Source organism: Muntiacus reevesi, chromosome 15, assembly GCF_963930625.1.
Source record: "Muntiacus reevesi chromosome 15, mMunRee1.1, whole genome shotgun sequence".
NCBI lineage: Eukaryota > Metazoa > Chordata > Mammalia > Artiodactyla > Cervidae > Muntiacus > Muntiacus reevesi.
The window spans coordinates 11418005-11441520 of NC_089263.1; the positions used below are offsets into that span (position 1 = coordinate 11418005).

At 38.3% G+C, this 23516-nt stretch overlaps 1 protein-coding gene and 1 pseudogene across 2 annotated transcripts in view; both read right to left on the reverse strand.

Moving 5' to 3' along the window:
* MCTP2 (multiple C2 and transmembrane domain containing 2) overlaps positions 1–23516 on the reverse strand; it is a 192831-nt gene that overhangs the window by 12440 nt on the left and 156875 nt on the right. For both annotated transcript variants that reach the window (XM_065906033.1, XM_065906034.1), the window contains one exon: positions 8647–8756. In XM_065906033.1, coding sequence (XP_065762105.1) covers positions 8647–8756 — 110 coding nt within the window. The remainder of the gene's footprint in view (positions 1–8646; positions 8757–23516) is intronic.
* On the reverse strand, positions 12724–12851 carry LOC136147721 (U4 spliceosomal RNA; annotated as a pseudogene).

Below are 23516 nucleotides of genomic sequence, written 5' to 3' on the forward strand. Positions count from 1 at the left end.
TTCCATTCCTGACTATTCTCTTCCATAGTAGAACTTCTTAGGAGGCAACTTCACAATACTTGTGAAAATGTTATGGAATCCATAATTGCCCCTTTATGTCAGGGCAAGAAATTTAACCTGCAAATATCTTTGCACAAGGATGCAGAGATGGTACATTAATGTCTGATGCAGTATGATTTGTAAGTAGTTAAAAAAGAAAATAGCCTCAATATTAAATAATATCTAAATAAAATCACAGACAAACAGTTTTAGTACCTTGGGAAAAAAAGAGAGAAAGTTACCACTAAACTGACTTAAAAATAAGAAAACAATAGAGTGTAAAAGATAATGTATTGCAAGAATTCTGGAGGTTACCAAACTTCCAAAGTCAATTTCACTCTAATAATTTCTGCCAGATATTAAAATTTTGAACTTCTATATCTGTTAACTGTGTGGGGGGGCAGAAGATACATGTAACCTAGGGTTTCCACAAAAGAAGATTCAAGTAGAAGAACACTGCATAAAACGTATATATTCAGGGTTAGGATGAATTGAGAAAGACAAGTAGAAAGACAGAGTGGAAAAGGATGAAAAGAAGGGAAAACAAATCTACCATATACAAATAGATGCAAAGAATTCTCTGTGTCATGATGCTGGTACCAGGATTTATCATCCAAGTTTATACTACCAGTATACTTTAAAAAAACCTCAGCAAAAATTTAATTAAAAAAAGAGATTCCAGGTTGAATCACCCCAAAGTGACTAGAGCAGTAATCTTCTCTAAGGAAATGCATTATCAACCCATATATCTGAGTATACTCCACACACACACACACACATACACACATTGAATGTGAGCTCATAGTTAAAACAGTAAAATATAAATGGATACACAGCATCACGAGTAAGGGCTATCAGAAGTAATAGCAAAACCCCAAACTGAAGACCTCAAATACTGAAAGCAAACATAACACATTAAATAATAATGCTTAATACTTTAGAAGTCATAAAACAAAGGCTTAAAAATATGGTCAAGGACGAGATTGTAAAAAATGACCAAGAAGATTTGAAAACAAAGCAAGTAAAACTTTAAAGAGAAACACAGTGATTAAAGTTAAGACCTCCATGCATGGATTAAACAGGATTTTAAATACCACAGAAAATAGAGTCATACAGGACAGCCCAAAAAAGGACTTAAAAGGCATCACAAAGAGTAGAAAGATAGATGTCAAAAAGACGAGATACAGAACATAGACTAAGAGGTTCCTGAACTGACTGGGAAGATGCTAAAAGTAATAGTGAGTATTAGACTGTGGAACGGCAAAAAGGTGCTCACTTAGGTCTCTATTTTCTGACCATAAAACAATACAGTTAAAAGCCAGGAGCAAAAAGATAGGTAGAAAACCTTCATATACTTGGAAATTAAGCAATATACTTCATGTCAAGGAACAAATAAAAACAATAATTAGAAAACAAGTTTTTACTAAATGTGAATTAATAATGACTATCAGTGCCAAAATGTTTGGCATAGAGCTAAGCACCTAGGAAAGTGTAGGCACTGTAAATGCTTATGTTAAGAAAACAGAAAGACTGAAAATAAATGATCTAACAATCCATCTTAGAAAGTTAAAATAAGAATAGTAAATTAATCTCAAAGAAAGTAGAAGGAAGAAAGTAATAAAGATAAGAGTAGTAATTAATGGAAAAGAAAACAGGCAACAGGGAGATTAACAAAGGTAATGACAGTTCTTGCTAAAGAATAATACAATTGATAAACGACTGCCAAGAAGAAGGGAAAACACAATTTTAAACATAAAGAAGTGGACAATGCTAGATTCTACTGTCATCGACGATAAGAGGATTTTTTTATATAAACAACTTTATGTCAAAAAGTAGAAAATTTTAAATGGACACACTCTTAGAAAATGATACACAAACAGATATGAGAAGAAACAGAATAGCTGAACAGACCTATATATACCACAGAAACTGAATATTTGATTAAAATCTTTCCTGAAAGAAAACTTCAGACCCAGAGACTTAACCAGAGACTTATAGAAAATTCTATAAAATCTTAAAAGAAGTAATGACACAAGGTTTACACAAACTTCAGATAATGAGAGAGAATACTGCCTACTTATTGTATGAGTCTAGAATAACCTTCACACTATAAGGAATTTTCAAGAACTCTATATCCAATCTCACTGATGATTAAAGCTGCAAAAATTGTAAGTAAAAAAATTGTAAATAAAATCCCAGCATATATAAGGAGACTGGATAGCATGATGAAGCTGCTTTCATTCCGGAAATGTTTAATATTTGAAAATCAACAATAATAATGCACATTAACAAAAATAGAAGAACACAAAAAGAACCAAAAGATGATCTCAATGAACACAGACAAAAGTCTGACAAAACTCAAACTACATTCATGATAAAAAAATCTCAGCAAAATAGGAATAAACAGTAAATTCCTGAAGCTGATAAAGCATCTTTACAGAAAACAACATCATTAAGGGCAAAATGTTGAAAGCTTTCTCTCTAAAAAAGACAGGAGTATGAGAAAAGAATGTTTGCTAGTATCACTTCTGTTCAACATTGTATTGGCGTTACTAGCCAAGACAATAAAGTAAGAAAACAAAGTAGAATGTATAAGGACTGAAAAATAAGAAAGAAAAAAAAATATTCCTAGACAATATATTTACATAATACAACATCCAGAATAATAATCTTCATGTAAAAATTAAGATAACTAAGTTTATCAAGGTTAATAGATACAAAGTCAATGTTGGGAAAAAAATTTCACTTTTCCATCCTGTAACAAACAGGTGGAGATAAAACCTGAAAAAAAGAGGCCATTTAAAATAACTGAAACAAATCAAGTACTTCAGACTATATCTTACAAAATGTGTCAAATATTTATACATAAAACTCTTAAAGTAATATTAAGATAAATTAAAGATAACCCAAATAGATGAAGGAATATATTACACTCATATTTTAAAAATAAATTTTATCAAGATGTTAATTTTTCCCAATTAATGCAATCTTTATAAAGATCTCAATGATCATTTGCTTATGTGCAAGTATGGTGTGTCATATATATTTATCTACTGGATGCTAAAAATGAAGTTATGTACCAGACACATTTGCACACACCATGTCAGATTTGCCCTGCCAACATCCAAGTCAGTGAAGTTATGTATTTTTTCCTAAGCAACCAACAGTTTTAGCAGGAAAATGTTTAAATGTTTCACAGGTTTTAAAAAGCTTAATACACAGAGGAAGAAAAGTCAAAGCAATTTTACCAATATTCATGATCATGAAAATTTTTAAGTGATTACTACAGGCCATCCACTAGTTTAAACACACTACAGGCACTAATCCATCTAATTCTTCCAGAAATGTTATGAATAGCAATTGCTGGTATGCCCATTCTACAGATGAGAACTTGAGTCAGGAATGGTAGTAATTGGCCACAAATTACTTCCAGTCTAAGTGACAGAACTGGGATCTGAATCCAGAGACTTGCTTCAAGAGCCTACACTTGGACTTCCCTGGTGGTGCAGTGGATAATGCCCCTGCCAATGCTGGGGACATGGGTTCAATTCCTGGTCTGAGAAGATTCCACATGCCACAGAGCAACTAAGCCCTTGTATAATTACTAAGCCTTTGCACAATTACTAAGCCTGTGCTCTCGGGCCTGAGAGCCCCAACTACTGAAGCCTGCATGCCTAGAACCTGTGCTTCACAAAAGAAGCCATCACAATGAGAATCCCACATACCACAGCGAAGGGTAACCTCTACTCACTGCAACTAGAGAAAGGCTGAGCAAGGCACTGAAGATCAGCACAGCCATAAATAAATATTGTAAAAAAGAACCTACACTCACTGCTTGTATAGTAGACATTTCAGAGAATGTAAGAAGGTCACTTTACTCATTTAATTCACTCAATATTCCTGCTTATAAGAGAGGACTTAATTCAAAGATATCATATACTGGCTTTGCTGTTGAGTCACTAAGTCATGTCCGACTCTTTGTGACCCCACGGACCACAGTACACCAGGCTCCCCTGTCTTTCCCAGCATCAGGGTCTTTTCCAGTGAGTCAACATTTTGCATCAGGTGGCCAAAGTATTGGAGCTTCAGCTGCAATATCATAATCAATAAAGCAGAAGTAGATGTTTTTCTGGAATTTTCTTGCTTTTTCTATGATCCAACAGATGTTGGCAATTTGATCTCTGGTTCCTCTGCCTTTTCTAAATCCAGCTTGAATGTCTGGAAGTTCACATACTGTTAAAGCTTGGCGTGGAGAACTCTGAAACACAGAAAAACATCTACTTCTGCTTTATTGATTACACCAAAGCCTTTGACTGTGTGGATCATAACAAACTGTTATGTGGTGTGGAGAAGACTCTTGAGAGTCCGTTGGACTGCAAGGAGATCCAACCAGTCCATCCTAAAGGAAATCAGTCCTGGATATTCATTGGAAGGACTGATGCTGAAGCTGAAACTCCAATACTTTGGCCACCTGATGCAAAGCACTGACTCATTGGAAAAGACCCTCATGCTAGGAAAGATTGAAGGCAGGAGGAGAAGGGGACGACAAAGGATAAGATGGCTGGATGGCATCACCGACTCAATGGACATGAGTTTGAGTTAACTCCAGGAGCTGGCGATGGACAGGGAGGCCTGGCGTGCTGCATTTCACGGGGTCACAAAGAGTTGGACACGACTGAGCAACTGAACTGAACTGAGCAGTATAGAGTAGCACTAATCCTCAAAACCTCACTAGACTCTTCGCTCCAGTTACCATGGAAATACATTGTAGTGCTGGCCTTTCAAAGAACACCCAAGGTTGAAGAACTCTGGTAAGTCACAGCTTTGTATCTCAAAATTAAACAGTCTGTTAAACATTTCCATGGACTTCGATGGATTTCCTGACGGGAGCTCTCCATTAAATCCTAAGGGAATTCCTGACTCGAACATTTCGATTAATGGAAACATTCAAGGAATCCCCTTCACTCATTCAACTCTTCAGGTTCACTAACATATCCTAAGAATATCTTTGACAAAATTTCAAAACAAAACGCACAAATAACTGTCTCAACATCCGGGAAGCTGGGTACAACTCCATTCTGGCATTCCTCCCCCAACTGGGTACCCCACTGGTTGACCTTTGTGTCAACAGATTCACTATTTTCTTCATTTCCTAGGCATGGAAAAATGAAGTCCTTTGACTCTTCTATCCATGGAAACAGAGACGTGGGTCATAAAAGCCTGCAGACTATTCTTTTGTGATTTACCTCAGAGGATGCTTTCCTTCATGGTTTTTGCCCCAGTTTGTGAACTTTCTCCCCACAACTGGCCTTCTGCCCTCACCCTGGTCATTCTGCCTTCATTTTCTGTCCCTTTCAACATGTAACTTTAAATATTTATTTGACTGTGCTGAGTCTTAGTTGCAGCATATGGGATCTAGTTACCAGATGAGGGGTTGAACCCAGGCCTCCTGTATTGAAAAAGCAGAGTCTTGGCCAACAGGCTGCAGGGGCAGTCTCTCAACATGTAACTTTAGATTAAACACGAGACACATCAATCTGTCCTTCTGCCTGTGCTCACCTTCACCCAAACCACTTATCCTGCTTTCTCCTCTTTCAATATTTCACAGCATGACTTCAGAGTCAGAGAACTTCTTCCTAGGAACATGCCTTCTAAGCCTTACTCCAGAACATCTGCAAGGATGACTCCCCTGTCCTAGGTCTACCTTAATCTCATTATCTTCTCTGCAGAGAGGAGATTTCCCTAACCACTCAAGGACACTAGTGTTGTAGCCAACACTTCATAGCAATAGGACAAATAATATACATTACTCTTCTGACCCATCCTGTTTGCTGCCTGGGATAATACAAATGCCACATGCTAAGCAAATATTAGCCTGAGGTATACATACATTTGAAATCTGTATACAGTGAGAAGATAATTGGAGAATGTAGAGAAAAGAAAATACCATTTGCTCCAAATGAATACAAAGTCATCAGGGTCTTCTCTGCCAGTAAAAAGGGAAGCCTCGCTCTGAGAGATGTAAGCATGCTTATCTATTCTCTAGTTGCCAAAAGTTGGGCAAAAGTTTTCCTGGTCCTTATGCACTGAGTTTCAATGGAATTCCAACAGAGTTACACATGATGTTGCACTTGAATGCCCAGCGGGAACCTTAAGGTCACCGCAATAATGAATGGCTGAAGAATTAATAGGAGTTGAGCCTCATGCGCCTTCCTGTGTCACAGCTGGGCAGAACAGTGCTCTGTTCATGGCTGAAAATACGTCTTGAGACATGGCCACCCCAGCTGTGCTGGGCACGGCCGCCGTCAAAAGGCACTGCAGAGCTGGGGGCCTGCTTAAATCACTCTGCCCTCTTCTCATCAGACACATTTCCTTGACCATTATCAACTGCACAACAGTCACATTTGTCTATTAACAGACATGCAAACACGGAGATAGTCTTACCAAAGGACATGGCCTTCCGTCCTCAGCCTTGCCCCCACTCCACATCCTCTTATCTTCTTTCCTGTCAGGACGTCCCTTGCTCACTTTTTTTCATTGACTTTCTGCATTCACTCAAGGCCCGTGTGACCTACCTCACCTCCAGGAACTGCCACATCCGTCCCCGGTGGCACAGACATGCTAACACCCCTCCACCTCCCTCCATCGAGCACAGTCTTCGGCTTTGAGCCTGTGCACAAAGCCACCCACCCACTGAAGGCCCCATTCATCAGCACTATGCCCAGCTGGCTCTTCCCATCCTTAGAGATGCTGGTAAGTTGTTGCCTCTTCAGAACTTTTCTCTGCCTCTCTCTCTCTCTCCCCCCACCCTACATCCTTCTGGGGAAGTAGTACCCATCTCCACATCCCACCTAGCCTCTATCTAGCATCAATGTTATTTTAGCTGTCTTATTAGTATTCTTTCCCTTCACTGGAAAATAGATTCCTACAGAGAAGAAAGTGGGGAGTACCAAGACATAGGGAGAGGATTAAAAGGTACAATCTACCATGTTTAAAATAAAGAAGTTACAGGGATATACAGGTACAACACAGGGAATATACCCAATTTTATAATAGCCTTAAATGGAATGTAATCTATAAAAATTTATTATTCTGTACATCTGAAACTAATATACTATTGTAATCAGCTATACCACAATAGAAAAGTGAAAAAAACATAAAGGCAAAAAAACATACACACAAAAAAACCAGATACCCAGAGGATAATGACAATATAGTGTAAAGTGAGGCAGGCAGGTTCAAATCCAAGCTCCATGGCTTATTCATTGTGTGATCTGGACTTCATGTTTAATCATTCTGTGCTTCACTTTCCTCATCTGTAAAATGGGGATACTAACAATCCTTACTCTGCAGTGATAGTGGAATCATTTAATCCAATTTCTTTAAATGACTCCTTAAAGAAGTTGCTACATGTCAAAGAATTAGAACAGTGTCTGGCTGGCACATGACATAAGTTGGTTTTTATTGTCATTGTTATTTTGGATGCATTTCTTATTCTTAAACCAAGTCAGTGCCTGAGATTCAAACACTGATAGTTGATTGAGTGAATGAAAAATTATAATGCCCTCTTTATCACTTCACCATTTTTTACTGTCACTTATATTTTTGCTAGGCAATTTTGAGGGTATATTCAGGAATCATTTTTCAATTTATATGAAACCTAGAGAGATAAAGCAGACAGATATCAATATACATGATCAAAAATCCTACTGCTCCTTAATTTTTCTCTACATTGCTCATGAAAATAACAACGTGCAAATTCAGTAAAAACTCACTAAACTTGTTTAAAGATAACTTTTAACCTGCCTTTTAAGCAAAAGAGACATGTTTTCTATGCCAATAATAAATGGATGTTCAAGGGCAATTTGTTATAATAAGTGACTGAGGAAGAAAATCAGTAACCACAGAAAGTTCCACATTAGATGTTTATATTTCCTGATGTTAACCACTGCTTATTGATTTCCCTACATCTTCACAGACAAAATTTCACTTGGCTTTTAGTACTAATTTTAATCTCTTCTTTACCCATGTAATTTCTAAAAATTATGTCCTTTATGTAAAGAAACTAGAATGGCCAATAAAATAAGAACGGTAGCTGTTCTTTAGAAAGGACAATGTGGCTGACACAACTCTGGATTTAAAGTGGGGAGCAATCACTTACAATTAAAAAAACCTCCTCTGTTCATGGGTATCAAATGAAGACCAAGTTACACAGAGGTCACAATGTGTAAAACAAAGTAAGCAAAAAATAAAAACATGAATCACAGAGAGGCTTTCTCAGTTGAGATTCCATTAGAGAATTAAATCTATGTTTTAACCTATAGTTTATCACTGAAACCAGAATGTTTTGAGAATAAAAAAGGCACTATTAATAATTATGCTCGGATAGCTAGTATAAATTGGGTCATGTGGTCCACCCTTGTGAAGCTGACAAACCTAAAGAACCAACCAACCAAAGTTAAAAGACCCAAGACTGTTGTTTCCATTTTTTGTTTGGTTTTGTATTTTTGTATTTTCTGATCCTACCTTCCCCAAGACCCTCCCCCTTACTTGTCCAAGAGCATGGCAGTTTTACTCCAAACACAGTAATACGAATGTAGAACTTACTTCTTAATTCTTTCTCCAAAAGAGGCTAACTCCTCCAAGATGTTCTGAACAGTTGAGACAATATCCTGAACCATATAGATTCTTTCAATTAAGCCCTTCTTCTCAGATTCCTAAGAAACACAAAAGATTGAACTCAGTTACTTCATTTTTATTGGTCTGCTATAGAAATCATTATGCCAGTATTATCATAACATGGCTATTAGCAACCGAGTGACTTCAGGAGATAAATCTACATTTTTTACAATTTACTTATCGGCTCCTCAAATTCCTGACTACTCATGAGATGTGACCACTTGTCGTGTGCAAGCGTGTCACCATCTCAATATCATGAGCTGATGAAGGGGAACTCCAGAGAACAAAGAACTTCATTTCCCTGCAAAGTCACTGCTTCTCTCAGAGAATTCTGCAACTTCTTTCACTGGCCGATCCTGAGTTGCTCTGTCTTCACAAGGTTAGCTTACTTACCCCTCTTCTGATAGTTCTTCAGAAAGGCTTCCAGCAGATAACAAATAGGGCATGCTGGGCATCCAGATGATATTCAGTCGTCTAAGAATATTATCCTTACTTTGCTTAAAGAAAACTTAAAATGGGTTTTCCCACGTTAGGCTGTTGTTCAGTCTCTAAGTTGTATATGACTCTTTGGGACCTGATGGAATACAGCACACCAGGCTCCTCTGTCCTTCACTATCTCCCGGAGTCTGCTCAAATTCATTTACAATAAGGCAGTGATGCTACCTAAGCATCTCATCCTCTGCCATCCCTTGTCCTTTTGCCTCAACCTTTCCCAGCATGAGTCTTTACAAGTGAGTCAACTCTTTGCATTAGGTGGCCAAAATATTGGAGCTTCACCTTCAGCATAAATATTCAGGGTTGATTTCCTTTAAGACAGAATGGTTTGATCTCCCTGCAGTCCTAGGGACTCTCAGGAGTCTTCTCCAGCACCACAATTTGAAAGCATCAATTCTTTGGCACTCAGTCTTCTTTATGGTCCAACTTTCACACCCGTACAGGACTACTGGAAAAAACATAGCTTCGACTATACAGACCTTTGTTGGCAAAGTGATGTCTCTGCTTTTCATATGCTGCCTAGGTTTGTCATAACTTTCCTTCCAGGGAGCAAGGAGTCTTCCAAGAAGTCTTTCAATTTCATGGCTGCAATTACCATCAGCAGTGATTTTGGAGTGCAAGAAAATAAAGTCTGTCACCGCTTCCACTTTTTCCCCTTCTATTTGCTGTGAAGGGATGGGACTGGATGCCATGATCTAACCATGTTAGGTAGCTGATGCTTATAAAAATAATCTAGAAATCACTCACATGTTGGATAAAAGATGATTCCCTAAAGAAGGGTGTTTTCACACTATATCTTATATTCTGATACCATATTCTAGCTCCGTTATGAACTCTATTGTAACTGGGATTTAGTTACTAACTTCTTAGCTCAGGCCAAGCTGAGTCAGTATAGTTGTTACATCTAATATATAATACCTAAAACCTCAAATAAACCTAACAAAACTTATTTTTTCTACCTAAAATTTTACTTGGGTTAGAATTATACTGAATTATCTTCTAAATCCAAGAGACCATTTCTATAATAATCTTCTTTGCAACAAAAGAAAAAAAAAATTCATTCTCATCTTGTATTCTCTGTTCCATCAAACTGGACCCACGGATGGAGGAAGGAAAACATACTACCTCATAGCGATTTCTGTGACTGGTAAAAGCAGCAATATGACAGAAATGTCAAAAAGCAGAAATTTCCCTTGTTGTTTATGGAGTTACTGGCAGAAACAGAGTAAAGAGATGGGCTGAGGTTAGGATGTACCATTTCTATCTCCTTTATGGTAAGGGTGCTGGGATGGTCTGAGTAACGTCTTACCATCTGTTCTGCACCCATTTATACAATGATCCTGTACAGTAGGAGGTCATACTCATTGCTTCCTCTTGCAAGTCAAACTTGCAAGACATTTTTACTTTTTTCACTCCAATTTTCAATTTCTTATTTCCCAGATTACTCTCTTTCTAACTCTAATTCTTCAAGTGGTTTTGTATTTAAAAATGGATATACTGCCAGAACGACTTAATTCATGTTCAACAATCCACCAACATCTATTAATGGGCACAGTGGTGAAAACCCATCTCTGTCTGCTACAGAAATATTCATGTTTATAAAGAAGGATTTGAAAGCACCAGGGAATTTGACCCAAAGGGCAAAAGTGGCTTCCTCTTTTCAACAGCATAGAGTTTAGGTCAAAACAATTTTTTGGAAAATGACTCAAATTTCCATGTGGCTCTATTTCATAACAATGCCCTACTTTAGTTGACTGATTTTTTTCCCCCTCCTGAAACACCCCAAATGCAGAGATTCTGGTTGTGATGAAAAGCCTGGGTTAGTACATCAAAATAATAAATGATTCTCACAAGATTCTCTCACTTTTTTATGAATTTGATGTTTTAGTTTGAATAATCAGTATTTAAAGACTAAGCTAAAAATTTCACTGTATCTAGGGTAACAAGATAATTTATGAACCATAAATGTATACTTTTAAGAGTGAAAGTAAACAGAACTATGTAATATTTGAAGTATTTATCAACTGACAACTTGGTTTATTGTATTAGTGGATCTATAAAATTATTTCACTGTTATTTTCATAATGACATTGTTTCAAGATAAAAACATATACTTTACATATATTAGAACAAAGAAACTTGCCCATACTATGTGAATTGTAAAACAATACATAAGAATGATTATTCATTCCATATATTCATGTATTTAATTGGTTTTCTAGCTATAGTTGCTTATAGTACCATGTCAAGCTTACTTTTCCACAAAAGTAATATTATCTTTAATGTCATCTTTTCACTTACATTTCATAAAATTGTTCTTACCTATCTTCAGAGTTGCACCTAATCACTGTTAAATTGATACATTAAATTGACTCTACTGTAGACAATAATTTTAATTACAAAAATACTTTCTCTCCAGGGACTGAGGTACTTTGAAAATTTACAACAAAAATGTGATACATGAAGAATATTCTCGATTCTGTTTTTTAAATATTAAAATCTGTATATATTTCAGCCCAAATAATTTCAAAGGCAGTATATTCATTCATACGAACTTTATCAAACTTTTTTCAAGATAAAACTTTTAAGTTGTATGTATAATTTTTCAAATTCTTCTAAAGTTGAATTTCTTCAAATTTACGCTGAAAAGTAAGTGGCTTCTCAATTTCCTTCCATTCCTGGGTAGAATTTATATTTATTCTATTAAAGATCAAAAGTTTTTTTAATCCCACCAACTGAGAAAATCCAAAGTGTAACTTGTGAATTTAGACACCGAATCATGCATAGGATCTGACCTCACAGATTACTTTGTGTTGAATATCCGTTGCTTTTGCAAAGAAAAAATTATTATTTTTGCCAGTTCTTTTAAAATTGATTTCCATTTACTAAAAGCTTTCAAAGATGAGGTAATCAGAATTTTCAGTTATAAAAAATTTTGATTAAAAAATTTCCAACTGACATGACCAAAATGCAACAAACACTGAAAAGATTTCTTTTTTTCCCCACAAGAGTTCAATAGCTTTGGAGAATGTTTAAGTTGACTGAGAGTTCAAAGGTTTCAAACACTCTTAAAATCAGACTGATGGATGACTGGCAGCAAAAAGAAAGTGCACACAGCTATGCTGAATGAAATATATTTTTATATCTGACATATCTTTGCCATGAAAACTTTGCTGTTGCTATCCCAACTCTGTATATATAAAATATTTATAAATGTGGACACTACAGCTGCTAATTCAATTGGTTGTGCATTATCACTTGTCTGTATGCAACCATGGATAATAGGGTACCATGATCTATCACTTGTAAATTTCTGCTTCAAAGATCCATTCAACTTACATGAGTATCTTATTAGCCATGGTGCTGTGCTTCATCAAAATTTGCATTCATATTATCACTACAAAATTAAATAACCTTCAACGCTACATGTTTCAAATAAATTTACAATAGCATTCCTGATGTCAGAGATTTCATTTTTTGTAAAACTAACTTGTAAAGCTCTATTTTGATTCCATACAGTGGATGTAAAAATATAACATTTCAGGTTGTCACAGCAGGGTACTGGAAAAGTTTTCAATTAGCAGTAATCGCCCCTCAGATAAACCTCATTGGCTACAATATTGCCACTGTGCAAAGCTACAACAGATTTCAGAATTAACTTACTTGATATTGTTTGAGTCATTTGATGGCCTGCTGATAAGACTGGCATCATTTGACTCTTCACAAGGTTTTTGATACATTGATGCTACTGAAGTGAACACATTAACATGTACCTTGCCCTTTCTCATACATGCATAATGAAACTTTGGGATGGAAGATGAGATAAGTGTGGAAGAACAGTCATTTGATCCAAACGAAAACTCATGATGCACACAAGGATGTGTAAACACATCTTTTGGGCTATGTAATTTAAAACTACTTTTCCAGAAGTGGTCTTCTAAAAATAACTATTGACAGTTGAAGGCTCTTCAGCAGGTTTGCAACTTAAGCTTACATGTGTCAGTGATGTGATCATGGTCCCAGCGGTAGATAGGAAACGTGAATCAGTTAGTTCATTAACAATTATCTTGAAAAATGGATTATCAGTACTTGATTATTCATTATTCATATTATTCATTAAACATGCAACTCTTTACTATTATTTACTCACTGAAAAAGCATTATCAAGAAGTAAAACAACGTGCAAATTTACCAAAAATAAAGAGTGAAATAAAACATTATAGTAAAAACGTGCAGACTATTTTTTATTCCCCTATCTATAGGACTGGTTAAATTCTGTATGTATTTACTATATATCAGTGCTATAGTTGCTATCGTTTCCCATCTTTCTCATCACTGGGCACTCTGACCTGGTTGCTTGGACATTTTATGCATCTGACTGGCCCTGGCAATGACCTTGCCACCACAGGCTGGTACACTGGGGTCATCACATGCTTCTTCACAATTGCCTAAGAGCACTTTGTCTTATCAGGGACCATCCAAAAGCCTTTCTTTAAAGCTAAGTTTTATTTAGAAAGAATCAGGAAAATAGATGGGTCACCCCTGCTTGGCCTTAACCTGCTATCAGTGAGAACGCTCCTCATGTTCAGCTGATCAGCCATGCCTGACTCTGTGTGACCCCATGGACTGCAGCCCGCCAGGTTCCTCCGTCCATGGATCTCCCAGGCAAGAATACTGGAGTGGGTTGCCATTTCCTCTTCCAGGGCATCTTCCCGACCCAGGGATCAAACCCATGTCTCCTGCATTACAGGAAGATTCTTTACCTGCTGAGCCGTTGGCGAAGCCCAAGAACCGTTGTAACTGACATCTATTTCCTAGGCTGCTAGAAAGACTACAGCAGAGACTGAAAGCACAAACTGAAAGCCTGAGCGGCTTGTCCTAGCTTATTTTTAAGGAAACAGTAAACATAATACTCAGTTTTTTTTTTTAAAAAATGGGGACTATAAAAACAGTAAATGGAAATATTTGGGCAAATAGGAGCACGTGATGAACCTAAATCAGTTTTACCTAAAATTCACTAGCACAGGAAGGGACCAATTGTGGCCAAAGTATTCTTGGACAGGGAGAAAAAGGTTTTTTCTTTTGTATAAGTTTCTACCCCCTCCTTGGAATCTCTGCACATAATATAAGCTAGCCATATATGAGAGGGAAAAATTCAGCTGAGGGCAGGTACTCTGAGGATTAGTGGTTAATGTCATTTTTGTTCTCGGAGTGGCTTTAATTGCCTTTGGGTAATGAATCTGTGTATTCAACAGGGCACGGTAGCTTCTATGCTACAAGATGATATTTACATTTTCATATCTTGAATGCTTCATTAACACTGGAAGAAATGGGTCTTCTCTGCTGGCGCAGTGGCTAAGAAATCATCTCCCAATGCAGGGGAGATGGGTTCCATTCCTGGTCCAGGAAGATTCCACGTGAGCATTCCATGGGGCAACAAGACCTGTGCTGTGTAACTAACTACTGAAATCTACATGCCCTAGGGCCCATGTCCTGCAACAAGAGAAGCCACTGCAATGAGAAGACCATGCACCACAGCTAGCCACAACTAGAGGAAGGCTGTGCACAGCGATGAAGACCCAGAGTAGTCAAAAATAAATAAGCAAAATTAAAAAAAAAAAAATTAGAAGAGCCTCCTCTTCTGCTGTGCCCTGCTTGAACTGGTGGATCAATAGATAAGACCAGACTGCCCAACCTCAACTTGTGCTCTCAGTACCAACAACCGTGGTAGGTACATCCTTAGTGCTGAGACAGTGCGTGTTTGATGGAGAAATGAATGGATGAAGAGGAAGAACAGAGGAAATCAGGTTTATATTAGTATCAAAAGATCATTTGCATCAACCCAGGAAATAAGTGCTTAGGGTTAAAGAGAAGATTTCAGGCCTCCCAACTCCAGCAGAATGACCTAAAGGTCCAGCTTATACTCCTGGTCTCCATGAGACCTTTCCAGGGGATGCCAGTCCACAACAACTACTGTCCTGTTCTCTCAGTGTGCATCACACCTCTATCCTTTTCATCACCCTAGCAGCAAACATTCTTTTCACTCTCTATACTGCAAAGGTTACCTTTAAAGGCAATGTACTCAAGTATGGAAGTGAGAATCAAACCATAAAGAAGGCTGAGTGCCAAAAAACTGACACTTTCAAACTGTGGTGCTGGAGAAGATATTTGAGAGTCCCTTGGACAGCATGGAGATCAAACCAATCAATCCTAAAGGAAATAAACCTTGAATATTCATTGGAAGGAAACTGAAGCTGAAGCTCCAATACTTTGGCCACCTGAGGTGAAGAGCCAACTCACTGGAAAAGACCCTGATGCTGGGAACGATTGAGGGCAGGAGAAGAAGGGGATGACAGAGGACGACATGGTTGGATGGCATCACTGACTGTATGGACATGAGTTTGAGAAAATTCTGGGAGACACTGAAGGGCAGGGAAGCCTGGCGTGTTGCAGTCCATGGGGTCGAAAAGAGTCGGACACAACTTAGCGACTGAAAAACAACTACTCTTGATGGGAATTTTCTCTAATTAAATCTACTGGTATACCAATGGACATGTTATATGGTCTTTGACATTAGCATTTCCATTAATAGGAAACTAAGGTCTAAAGAGGTTAGGTGATGTGTCTGTGTCCACATATATGTGGCGGCGGATTCCAGCCCAGGATCATTAAGTCCAGGACAGGTACGGGTATTTTACAGGGGAGGCATTTAGCTCAACTTGTTCTTTTTGTCATTTGCTTCTTTGGTGTCTATGGATCTCGACTTACTATAGAACACATGGTTTTTAGACATCTTATTCAGTTACATACTTCTATCCAATTTTCATTTCCAGTATTCTTTGCCCAATTTTCATAAGAATGCATGTTAAATTATGCTTTTTGAAAATATTTGGGGAAAAACATTTCTTTCCATTCTTATTTTTATAACTTGTCTTGTGAAATATTTTAGCAAACTTTACGCACAACTTGCAAAAAATACAAACCATAATTTACACATAATAAAATGCATCCACTCTTATTTAGGAGCTGAAGTAGCCAGGGTTTACAACAGCAGATGAAAAGTTTGCAGTGGGGGTAGTGGGGACTTAAGATGTGCCAAATCCTCAGGTCTGCATATTTTATTAATCACAGGCTATGGAGTCAGGAGAAAGTGAGTTCAACACTGGTCTTGCCACCTACTAGCACTGTGATCATCTCAAGTTCCTAATGGTTTCTGGAGTCACAACTCTGCTATCTGAAAAAGGGGGATCATAATCCTGACCCTAATTGGAGTGTTTGAAGAATTAAATGTTATATGTAAAGCATTTGGTACACTCCAAGTGCTTCATAAATGCCAAGTCCTTGCCCATTGAGAAAGCAAAGAAATGAAAAAGAAAGAATCACCTTTTGTCTAGCTTAAAGAATCCTGGGGTTCATTTACGTTTCAAAAGCAAGGATCTCCCAGGACAAGTCCACTCATGTTGCCCTGCGTTGTATGAAAGATCATCTGGCAGTTCTATCTGCATCACGTTGGCTTTATTTACACGTTTCAGATTGAACCAGGGGATGTGGTGATAACACAGTTTAGCAAACACAGCATTCCATCTGCTGCTGCTACCAAATTGTCTGGGAAGAGTAATAGTGGCTCATTCAGGAAGACAAAACTGTTATTACATGTGCTTATATTTTCCCTTAACATACAAGCCTTCTCATTTATAGAGGGAAATGTGTAATAAAAACAGTGATGGCCACTGGTGTGATTAAACCAATGAACAAGATAATTGTGGCTGCATGCATATTTTTAGATTCCTACATTGAGAAAGGATGGGTTTTACTTCTCAACACGAATTTCAGAAAACACCAAGGCATAAATAAAATCAGCATGATTTAGGGTCTACTTCACCATCCCTTAGTTGGCAAGATCCCCTGGAGAAGGAAATGGCAACCCATTCCAGTGTTCTTGCCTGGAGAATTCCACGGAGAGAGCCTGGCAGGCTACGGTCCATGGGGTCGCAAAGTCAGACAAGACTGAACGCCTAACACTTTCATCAAGTAGGTATTACCATGTAACAGAAGAGATGAAAGCACAGAACTTTTCAGATCCAGAACTCAAATTTCAAAAGAATCCTTTGTTTTATGCTATAGAGAATGATTATAAGAAAAACAATGCAATTATTATAATAATTTTAAGGAAACTAATTACAAATTCCAACTCTCTAACATTAAAATGCATATTATTATATAAAATGTATTGAGTATTATTTTTTTCATTGACCATTTGCTTATAAAATGTCAAAAAATACCCACTGAGTCTTTCAACTAAGTTTTAGAGACAGCTAAATGAAGAACAAATAATATGCCTGTGTTGCAACATGGCTGTTCTTTAAGAAAAAAGCCAATAAATAAATGAATAAATCAGGCAGTGGATTTTTCCTTCTTCGAGGCTTTGCTGGCTTCCTTAATATCTCCAAAGAGCATAGCACTGTAGGTGCAATAAAGTAGCTTTGAGCCTCTAGGAGAGAAATAACACCATCAAAATAAATTTACAGCTAAGAATTCATTATATAATCAGTGTGTTACTTTAAGTCTTTCATACATGTTCTGAGTCAAGAAAATCTTTCTCTACTAATTACCTAAACATAACCAAAGAGATAGTCCTAACAGTTGACCATATCAGGAAAGATCTTTGCGACATGCTTAAAAATTGGGTAGTATTTGTTACAAGATGCCCAGGATCCCCTAAAGGGAAAGATGCAGCATTTCTATCTTAGGATCTTCCCAATAATGCAAACCATCCAAAGCAAAGATGCAGAAATATGACTTCAGATTTTAAATGGGAATCTGTTTGGTCTACTTCATCCCACTGAATATTAAAAGCCTGCAATTTGAGAACTTGAAGAATTATAAACATCAGAAACAGACTGAGTGGCATTTAGCAGGGGGGCAAAAAAAACCTCTCAGCATCTGTCATAACAAAGAATAAAAAGTAGTATTTCTGATATATGAGATTAAAAATTGTCCTCCAGGAATCTGGCGTATGCACTGGGAACTGTCTTTAAGCGTTCTTCCCATGAGATATGTCCTGTGTTCACGGACACATGGACACACACCCACACACACACACCCTGCTTTATGGCGCACTATTAAAGTGAAGAAAAATCTCTGTCCTCTTTCAAGAGAGTACTTCCTTCTCCGGTAGTATTTTTGCTTTGGGAAATGAATATGAAACAGACTGGCTTTTGAATCAATATCATTTCGAAGCAGTTATAAACTGCTCCCACGACCTGTTCATTACACAAAGTCCTTCCACACTGACTGATCTTTACCAACAGGTTTCTTTGGCCTGCAACAGGATTTTCATCAGGGATCAAACCAAAGGGCTAAAAAAGTAAAAGGAAAAAATATCATCATCACGAGGAAGATGTTGATAAAACACACCTTTGAAAAATTGGGAACACTGTGGAGAAAATTACTTGAAATTTAGACCCTGGGAAGACTGACTTCCTTAAAAGTTTCTCTGAGCCAATTGACAGGTGCCAGGCGTTAGGGGTCAGACAGGCTGATGGCTTTCCCCAGCTGTCACTCCCACAGGTAAACACACAGTACGCCGCAGTTGCTGGTTTAGCTGTGTGTGTCCCCTAGTTTCCTTTGAGGTGGGGGTACTGAGGCATGTGGAAGATAAAATAGCTATCACCCAAGACTCAGCACAAATACCACCTTTAAGCAGTCCTGACTCACCCAGGCACTGCATCTCTAACTCCCAATGTAGTCTACAAATTTTGATGAAAGGGAGCAATCACAGATAGAGAGAAAACACTCCATAAATGTTATCAATAACAATGCGGAAAAACGGGCCAGTAAATTGATAATGTTTCCTTTGTATCAACGTAACACAGTCCAAAATAAACAGGATTTAGATCAGAAGGACTGGATTTGAACCTTGATCCTGGCTGGGAAATTTTCCAATGCATTGCTACATTTCGCTTAACCTGGGTTAGTTCATTCGCAGATGGAGAAAATAATATCAAATTTAAAAGTTTACTTTGAGTACTGAGTTAAAGCACATAGAAACAGTCTGTAAATTGTAAACACTCTACAAATATGAATAATCTAATCATTTAAATAATTCTTACTCAAAACGGTCGCTCTCTTTTTTTCCTTTTTAACTCTTTGGCTGTGTCCCGCAGCATGTGGGATCTTACTGGCCCGACCAGGGGTCAAACCGCACCCCTTGCAGTGGAAGTGTGGAGTCCTAGCCACTGGACTGCCAGGGAAGTTCCAAAATGGTCTCGTTTTAAATCATTGCTTTTATGTCATTTATTACTTAAGCTAAATTACAATTTTTCCCTTGAGAAAAAAGTGGTGTCCCTGCCTATCAAATATTTTGTAGATTATCTGTCAATTACCTTGTAAACTCATGGGTTGATGGGGACTTAGGGCAAACTACACTGAAACAAGGGGATTTCAATAGGAAAGACAAGAGGAATGGCTGTTACAGTCAGGAAAATAATGACTTGTGGATAACGGAGATACAATGTCCAATGTCTTCTCTATCAGCATAATGTAAAAATTTTAGGCAATGGCACAATAAATATCCAGATGTACACTCTGTAATATCAGAGCCTGTTACTGTAAATTACTTAATAAGAGGATAATCCATATAAATACCATTTACAGTCTAGTGTACCATATTTCACAATACTTGGGAGCAACATACAAGGAAAATCTTTACAGTAGGAGTCACAAAGAAAATCTACAAGTACTGGGTCTACCAGTGAGCCTGAGAGGAGTAGGCTGAAAAATGCTTCAAAATATTAGATTAATAACATTTCTGGATTATTTCTGAAGGTAATGAAGCCAAACATCTTAAAGATGGGCGTTTGATTTTTTTAAAAGGGATCTGAGCAAGTCAACGTGTCAGGGAAAAGACTGTAAGAATAAGGAAGCCAATCCCTTTTAATTCAAAACATGTATAAACAGATAATTAAGAATTGGCTGGAATCCATTTTAATATTAAAGTCTTGGAAGTAAGATGGTATGGTAGGAATGTTAGCAATTAAATCACTTCATCACTGAAAATATTATTAATTCAAATTAGAAGAAGTTACATCAGAAAAACCATTTACTTTATTCCCCTGAAAATTATCCATAAGATTCTCTACAATACATCCTGTATGTAGACTGTATATGCCCTGAAAGTATGTGTGTGTGTATTCAACTATTGTTAACTTTTCGAAGATACTATCTGATTTTTCATTTTCTTAAACATACCACACCATCTAAAAGTAGCATGACTTAGTCAGCTGATTAAAAAAAAAATCACTAATCAAACTAATTTGCTCTGTTTTAGACATGCTTAAGAAGGCGCAAAGGAATCATAAACAAAACTACTCTCACTATCAAACTGTAAGGAGACTTCCTCCAATAATGACAGTCTTTCCTGGCTGAGACATTACAGGTCATCTTCTTTTTCTGGAACAAGAAAACACAGGGAATAAGGCGTGCTGGCCCTGAATAGCTTCACCCAAAGGACTATGCAAGTGAACTTACAAGACCTTCTAAATGTGTACACATTTCCTTCTCTCTCTAAGAAGGCTCTACCTGGGTAGTGGTAAGTGGACTAATCATTTGGGAGGATAAAAATCATTTTTGAAACTAGGACTGATGGTTTAAATATACTTAGATTTTAGTGATAACATCCTAATTTGTGAAAAGAGGATAGGGATATAATATCTATCCACATTCTTTCATTACAAAATCATCAATCCACAAAAATGTATGTCTCTTATTTTCTTAAAGGAAAAGATCCACATATTTTTCACCCATAACTGACATGAAAGGAGGATCTTTTCCCCTTCCATCAAACACTGTAAAGCAACTGTGAACTCACTGATAATCTCGAACAGATGATCCAATCCTATTTCTGACAGCTGAGTTAAAACCAACCAACCCAAAATGCAGGCATCATGATGCAGTGTCTTTATGACAGCAATAGGCAGGTTTTTTTTTTAATTACATGCCCTTATTATTCTTTCTTCCTGTTGTTAACAGTAAATCCTGAAATATTCTATACAAGTGATTGTTGGGCTGGAAAAAAGAAAGAAACGCTAATGCAAGTATTTATACCTTCTGCAATGAAAACAAGATATTATTGCTTTGCATGTCCTTTCCTAAATATAGGATACAGCATTTTACACAATAGTTTCTTGGTTCATGCTTCAATTACTGACCTTTACTGTGTAACAAATTAATGCAATTTTCATTGTAATCCATCCGTACAAATAAGGTCCACATAGAAGAATTTCACATACGGAATCTAATACAAATAGGAAATGTCAGCTGATTGCTGTTGGCTGAACTTAGCCATTATCTGTTTGTTCTGGGGTCCCCAGCAAACTATACTCATAACAAGCAATTTCTTGCATGGGGCCATCAGGTCTAAGAAAGATTGCCTCTCTTCCAAGTTGAGTTTGTACCTTCAGTTTCCTAAGAGCCAAAAACCTAGTTATCCAAGTGTTCTACATTGTAACTGAAAGCCCACCAAAGAAAGGAAGGCAAAATTGTGGAGTCTGATTTGGTTTCGAAAAAAATACAGGGCATTACCGTGGACTTTTAACAATGAGAAGAAGCAACAGGCTACGGTGATGTCATTTTACAGCCATCCCTGTTCCAGACAATAAAAGGATGACAGACCCCAGACCTTGTCCTGGTCTGTGCAGTGGAGACAGACAGAATATGGGAACACGTCCATCTCCCGAGGAAGTTGTGCCAAGGGGCCCCCGGCACGCTTTCATCTTCCATGGTTGTCTGTGATGGTATTTGGTGGGAAGGGGTGCTGGCAATTAAGGAGTGTCACTTTCAAGATGGATAGTTTGAGTAGAAAGGAGTTCCCCTCCTCTCCTGGTTTGGAAGGAGATGGCTGGATGTTTATAATTTGTAAACAGTCCATCTCTCACTGGGTGTGTTACAGTTCCCAGAAGCCCGTCTGTCATGTCTAACACACAACAGAAGCCAGAAGGGCGCTGTGGGGACGCCCCCGGAGTCAGAACACTGTGGAGGGGAGTGGCCCAGGGCCTCCTTGCTTGAGGGACCAGTTCTGGGTGTGGAGCCTGCTCTACATGGAGAAGAAATGATATAGCCTACTAATCTGTAAGTGGAGGTGCGCTCCGGAGGTCTTCCAGTTGAAAGTCCCTCTAGTTCACACATCCCTTAGAGAAGTAACAGTGCAGAGATGTGAAAAAGGGCTGAAGCGTGTCAGTCTCCCCTCACAATACGAGGCTTGCGTTCAGCAGAAGAGGCCTAAACAGAAGTCAGCCTTTCCCTTCAGAGCTATGCCTTCAGAAGTTTCCAGGCTGTTGCTCTTCAGTCGCTAAGTCGTGTCCCATGCGTTGCAACATGGCCTGTGGCACGCCAGGCCTCCTTCGTGGAGCACAGTTTGTGGTGGCGAAGGGCTTGTGGAGCTCAATGAAGCTACGAGCCACGCCGTGTAGGGCCACCCAGGACGGACGGGTCACAGCGGAGAGTTCTGACAGAACGCGGTCCACTGGAGGAGCGGATGGCAAACCACTCCAGTATCCTTGCCCCATGAAGCCCGTCCACAGTGTAAAAAGGCAAAAAGAAGTTTTCACAGAAGTATGAAATTGAGGAAGTGAAAGCAACACGACCATATGGCGTTCTTAAAGGCCCTACAAACATACTACAATCAATTAAAGTGTCTCAAGAACGAAAGTGCCCTGGAGGAGATGTGGAGACCCCAGTGCCAACATCCTCAGTGTGGGTGGGCTGATGCATCTTCTGTGAGGAGGGTGATGCTTACAGGACAGCAAGAGTTCCCAGGTTCATCCATGTAGATCACAGCCCAAGTGGTTTTCCCTCCACATCCCCAGAGGGCCCTTGAGGTGCCACAATGGAAAGTTAGACCATGCCAACAACTGCTCTAAACTTCCATGGCTGATATTTTCAAAATACTCGTGTTTGACTGCACTGGGTCTTCTCTGTGGCATGCAGGATCTCTGATCTCCACTGCAGCATGTGAGGTATTTAGTTGCAGCACATACAAACTCTGAGTTGTGGCATGTGGGATCTAGCTCCCTGACCAGGGATTGAACCTGGGGCCCCTGTGTTGGGAGCTTGGAATCCCTTCATGGATGACTTTACTGCCTTCCTGTTTACTCGACACCACTCTTTCACTCATCACCTTCTTATTGCATTTCTTCTCTCTTAGAGGGGATAAAGCCCCACAGTCACAATGATCTCTCTAGGGTGGGCAAAGTCTTCTTCCATAGGTGCCTCGTTAATACAGACTAGACCAAAGAGAAAGAAAT